At 33.4% G+C, this 6,239-nt stretch overlaps 3 protein-coding genes across 3 annotated transcripts; all 3 read left to right on the top strand.

Moving 5' to 3' along the window:
• Window positions 1-19: 19 nt before the first annotated feature.
• Window positions 20-965, top strand: LOAG_18877 (zinc finger protein; the record flags this gene model as incomplete). Its single annotated transcript, XM_020451538.1, has 2 exons — window positions 20-207; window positions 703-965. Coding segments are annotated over 2 exons (451 nt in total), but the record flags the coding sequence as incomplete, so codon positions are not given.
• Window positions 966-1,349: 384 nt separating this feature from the next.
• Window positions 1,350-1,664, top strand: LOAG_18876 (hypothetical protein; the record flags this gene model as incomplete). The annotated part of the gene is made up of 1 exon (XM_020451537.1): window positions 1,350-1,664. One exon carries the CDS (start codon window positions 1,350-1,352, stop codon window positions 1,662-1,664), a length of 315 nt encoding a protein of 104 aa, XP_020304668.1.
• Window positions 1,665-1,974: 310 nt separating this feature from the next.
• LOAG_18875 (hypothetical protein) lies at window positions 1,975-2,452 on the top strand (the record flags this gene model as incomplete). The annotated part of the gene is made up of 2 exons (XM_020451536.1): window positions 1,975-2,130; window positions 2,171-2,452. 2 exons carry the CDS (start codon window positions 1,975-1,977, stop codon window positions 2,450-2,452), a joined length of 438 nt encoding a protein of 145 aa, XP_020304667.1.
• Between the last annotated feature and the right edge of the window lie 3,787 nt (window positions 2,453-6,239).

Raw genomic sequence — 6,239 nt, 5'->3', positions numbered from 1 at the left:
ACAATCGCGATGAATATAGAAAACGCAAGAAAACGCCCGACCAACCATTTATTTGCAAACGCAAACGACCCGATTGTGGGCCAACGTCATCGTTTCCTTCTCGCAATGAAACACGCCAACCTAAATTTCAATGCGAAAACTGCAAGGAATTTTTCTGCCGCAAGGACTACTTGAAAATACACATGAAGCGATGCTTAATAACTTCTCGTTAGTTTCACAAATCTAGCAAAATTTCAAGCATGTTTCTATCTCGAATAGTAGAATGCACATGAAAATGTGATGCGAAACATGTAAGACCATGGAACACTGCAAAATTCAATAAATATTGCAATGCAGAAAATGAAGCCAAACTGCGGCAAAGTGTCCATTTCTTTTGGCGCAGTGAGGCAGCATTTAGAAAATATTCGTTGTAGACCTAACTGCAACACATCCACAATTCGGGCATATACAATGCACGAAATAATGTGTAAGTATCAGAAATTGCGCGGCATCTTCAATGCTGCCATCAAAACAGATGCCAATTTATAGTCTCATTTTAATATTGGCTTTCTGATCTGTTTTGTTTTCATTCTCTTTACTATGCAACATATCATAAGAGTAATTAGTGACAGAAACGGCAATTTTTTTTAAATAAATTCTTATTAAAAATTGGACTGCATATTCGATCCTTCATGATCGCCTGATGTTATAAGAGTTTTTCAGAAAAGCGAACTCATGAGTGTCCACATGTCAGATGTGCTTTTCACACGAACAGTCACAAAAAATGGATAGAACACAAGAAAACGCACGGCAAACGATTTATTTACGAATGTAAAGAACCCAATTGTGGGAAAAAGTACAATCATAGCACATCATTTTACTCTCACAAGGAAAAACATCTACCTAAACCTCAATGCGAAAATTGCAACAAATCCTTCAGCTGCAAGGGCAGCTTGAAAGCACACATGAAGCGATGTGCTTTATAACTTCTCGTTAGTTTTGCGAATTTAGAGAAATTTCAAGTTTCGAAGTTTAGCAAAAATAAAAGTTCTCATTTTAATATTGAAATTTGTGATCTGTCTTGTCTTTATTCTTTTCGTTATCCCATATTTCATGAAAATAGTGGCGTGAACTTCTTGGTTGATAACGATATATTAATTGCTTATATTAATTGCTTTTTATATAACTCATTTATCATTGCTTACCAATTCATCGTGTTATATACATTCATATTTTATACCCTTTTTCTTGGTGTTAAATAGTAATATTGCACAAGAACAATATTACCTCCCGAATAAATCTGCATCGCCGAGAAACGAGTTCAACAGAAAAACAATTTGCCAACAAATTTTTGATGTCATGAGCCGGGAATGTCGGATACTATAATCAAAAGTGCTCAACCGGCAAAGCAAAAGTTAGAGGATCTTCTCGACGAAGTAAAAGCAATGGACCTAACGCTTCCTGATCAACATTTAGCAGTGGAGGGGAAGCAACAGCAACTCGAACTCAAGAGAAGGACTATAGAAGAAAAAATAAGGCGTCTAAAACTCTATGTTGGTACACTCGGATCAATCAACGAAAAATGGTCGGAGTATATCCAGAAACAAAAGAATGCACAGAAAAGAAAGCAAGAAGAAGACAAATACGCGGATATGGTCGACTCTCCCAAATGTCTCAGCAGATAGTAAATTTGCCACAGTTACCACTACCAACATTCAATGGTGACCCAAAATCATGGAGAGAATTCTGGGATAGTTTTGATGCCACAGTGCATTTCCAAAAAATACGCGATATTCGAAAATTAAATTATCTGATCTCATATCTCAGAGGAAACGCTCTACAAGCTGTCAAAGGCTATAATATTGTTCCAGAAAACTACGACGCTATAAGAATAGTCTTGATCAAAAAATTTGGAAATCTACTATAAAAAAGTTGTACAATGAGTTATACTCCATTCAAGGACACGACCGAGAGTGAAAAACAACTGTTGAAACTATGAAAAGAATACTTCGACAACTGGAAGCAATGGATGAGTGTTTGGAGCATTCAGGCATTGAAATTATTATCGAAAGTGGATTGCCAATTTGGATATTGAACAAAGTTTACCAAAAAAAAGGACCAGGAGTTCTGGTCGGTCACCAGACTCCGAAAGTTCCTGCAAGAACTAGTCCGACAAAATGAGGAAATGCAGAGAAGCCAGGCCTCTAGTGGTGGGTACCAACGAAAATCAACCGAATCGAAGTCGAACCACGAACGACGCGGCACTAGAGGAGAGACGTCTACTTTGAAGGCAATCAAGCAGCCCAAGCCAAACGATAGTAAAAGGATCACAAACTCAAGGAAATATCCTGAAAGTGATAAAATACGAAGACCTTGTTCATTTGCAAAGACGATCATTGGGATGACGAATGTCAAATCTACCAAACAGCAAAGCAACGAATGCAGCATTTGGAAACAATCGAGGCGTACCTGAATTGCTTACAAAATGGCTATAACGATTCAATTCTATTTGTTGCTATTTTAAGCTGTGGTCGCAAAGTTTTAGTACAAAGGAATTGCTCGGCACATATTTCTACTTCGTCTCGACTTTCAGCCCATTTTTTAAACCATTTTCATGAGATTTTATTTTGTTTTACTTTTGATATATATGTGCAAATATATCTTTAATGAAAAATGAATCATATTTATGAAATACCATGATTTGACATTATATGGCAGAATTAGCTGAAAGAGGAATTGACTAAAAATTTCTATAGCAATATGCAAATCATTCAGTACCAATATTAGATTAAAGAACACAAGTAGGATTATTCAATACTGTACAGATTAAAAATTCATTCAATCCTTTTAATGTAAACTATCCACCAGTTCCCATTCATGCCAATATTACACCCTTTGGATGCATCATTCTAAATTTTAATTTTGAACTTTGCTGTTACATGAATTTGAGCACCAAGCGAATCTGCAAGTCATGAGAACCTCAACAGTGAAACAAACATTGAAATTTAAGGCTTTTTTATCATTTAGACATTCCTTATCAAGCTTCTTTGTATGCAGCTAAACGAATGAATTGGCCCACCTACGCATTCCTCTTGTCATCGTGTCAACAAGCCTGTGACAGTTTGGTCACTAAGCCTGGAATCCTTGGATCATTTGTCACTACCGCTTTAGCAGAAATTCAAATTCTCCCTCAAAATGGATTCAGTGTATAAAAAATGGTTCAAATAATTAAAAATTGAAATAAAATTGAATAAGACACTTAAAAAAACTCCAGAGACCAAGAAGAAGAAATTTCGTCAGAATCTGTGCTATAATCTACAATTGATGGCTTTCAAAATCTCGTTCCACTGAAATGAATGTTTCACTGAAATGAAATTTGCTTTGAAATATTGAAATGTAAATTTCAAAATATGAATAGTATAAATAGTAATTAAATTTGTTTTTCGGGCAATTATCATCTATTATTTTCTTTTTGTTTATTATTTTTCCTTTGAAAAAAACGTCCGTGCGAAAAATACTCCTGAAATGATGATCATTGCAACATTTGAAATTATGTCACCATTCAAATTAAGTACCGAATTCGAACCAACCAGGTAGCGAATCTTGTTCTAATAAACTTGAAGCAAGCGATGTGCCTTAAATAATATTAAGCACTTTTATAACAAATCCTGTCAAGTAAGTAATAAATTTATCTTTAAATCATAGAAGAAAAAAAAATAAACGTAAGGTTTTCCAATGCTGACCAATTCGACTAATTTTATAAACAAGGACAAATTTTAAGTCATCATATCTTGCCGATGAAATATTTCATTCTTATCAATCCATATCAGATAAAGCACTGATTTTAAAAGTTAATTATTGTCACATCATGACTGCTTCTCATTTCAAATCAAATTTCATTTCATGAAATTTTTGAATTGCGGAAATTTTCACATAGACAACTTTGAGTAAAAAATTTTGATACAGGAATGTTGTATTCAAAGGAATTGTTGTTGAAATGTTTTTAAAAAAAATATTGTGGAGAAAAGAAAAGTGATAATACGATAAAATAGAATGCATCACTAAATTATTAGTGCTACGTATGGTCACTTTGCTCAGTTAATCTAACGTTTCACTCTCATCAAAGTTCATCCATTGAATTTAACACCAAATAAAGTGTCGTAATTTTACTCGATCTTGACATATTAAATTCTTTTTTTTCGATAATTTTTCTATTGTTTCTTTTTAAAGTTTTCAATTTCAGCAGTATATTGTGACATTTAGAATTGTTAGTTATCTTCCTCGTTTTTTTATAAATTTTAATTAAGAAATGTATTTATTCATTTTTGAATAAGCCTTTTTTACAATTCTCAGAATTCTAAAAACTAACCTGTCATGCACATTCGTATTAACATATTTTCCCAAATCATGTCAAAAAATAAATCTGATCAGATTAAATTTATTCATACTTCTCAAATTTGAAAACTTTTTCCTCACTTTGACCATCAAAAGTTTTCGGTGCTGAGACTTTTTCTCTGTTTCCTCAGATTTGTCACCGTTTTGAACTTTCATCGAATGCAAATCAACTATTCGACAATTCACCGGTGTGAAATAGTAGTTGCGATGGATTATCAATTGAGTAGAATGTTACTTGAAAATGCATGACAAAATGCCTATTGTTTTCAGCGGAACTTTGCAATGTAACTGTGAGTTGAAAAACGAAATTGAAAAGTTGACAAACGAAACGGATAAGAATAAATTTAATCTAATCAAAGATTAACTTTGAAATTAGATTAAATTTATCCCTACTTTCAAAAACTTAAAAATTCTTTTCTCTCACTTCATCTTAAAAAGTTTTCGACACTGCGATTTTTTTCCTCCGTCTCCTCAGATCTGTCACCGATTTGGAACATTTGTTGAATGCAAATCACATATTCGACAACTAACTGGTGTGAGACCGTAGTTGGTATGGTTTATTAATTAAATAAAAAAATGCCTGTTATTTTCAACGAACATCACAATGGAACTGTAAGTTGACAAAGGAAATAGATAAGCAACCGTATGAAATGCTGAGAGGTTCAAGTGCTGTGATTAAGAAAAGCCTTTTTGTTGCCAAAAATCTCGATGTTGTTATATATAATTTCGTCAATGATTTAGCAATATTGAAACCTAATTGCAAGTTCTTCGTCAATGATTTAGTAATAATGAAACTTAATTGCGAGTTCTTCATGCATGACATGCAAGTTGTTTGCTTGTCATATATGCATTACTAATGAAAAGGCTTAGACTTAGGCTTAGCTATGTTTCTTTCAGAATCCAAAAGCGGAATCCTCAGTTGTCTGTTTATTTATTTTCACGTTCCCTGTTCATATAATGAAAATTGAGATAGATGTCCTGGTAGTAAGAAGCGACTAAGTTGGTGACAAATGATTAAGCATAATTGTGGGAGGGAGAACGATGCTGAGACAAAATGACGTGGTGGACATAGTTTGGGAACAAAATACCATAAATCGGAAGACTTCATAGAGGAAATGAGTTAATAAGTGATACAAGGCCATCCATTGTAGACAGGTGATTCATTCATGACCCTGAACGACCTCATCAAATCGTTTTTTTCCTATTCCCTTGCTTCGATAGCGATCATTTCTATTCTTTCTACACAGTTCTAGAGAATTGCTTTTTCTCAAAGTGTTCTTCAGAGTTACTTCAATTTTTATTTAGCAGTGTTTCAGTTTAAATTTTCCAAAAATCAATAATCTGAACAAGGCCAAAAAATCAATTGTTAACTTCCAAACTCTGACTTACAACGATTTAATTTCATTTATTGCTATTTTAAGCTGTGGTCGCAAAGTTTCAATACGAGGGAATTACTAGCACAAATTTCTACTTCATTTCGACTTTTCAGCTCATTTTTCAAACCATTTCCATGAGATTTATTTTGTTTTACTTCTGATACAAATATGCAAACACATCTTTAACTATCAAATCGAGATGAGTCATATTTATGAAATACCATGATTTGACATTATATTGCAAATTAGCTGAAAGAGAAATTAACCGAAAATTTCTATGGCAATATGCAAATCATTCAGTACCAATATTGTATTAAAAATCACAGGCAGGGTTATTCAGTACTGTACAGATTAAAAATTCATTCAATCAGTTCAATGCAAACTATCCACCACTTTCCATTCATTCAAATATTACACCCTCTATATCACTTTCAGGATTTCTGGTCAACTTCCACGGTAATTTTGTATACATTATATTCTTTAATGCTT

Source organism: Loa loa (assembly GCF_000183805.2).
Source record: "Loa loa unplaced genomic scaffold supercont3.621, whole genome shotgun sequence".
Lineage (NCBI taxonomy): Eukaryota > Metazoa > Nematoda > Chromadorea > Rhabditida > Onchocercidae > Loa > Loa loa.
Note: the sequence above shows the minus strand (reverse complement) of the source record. Positions and strands in the feature narration are given on the sequence as shown.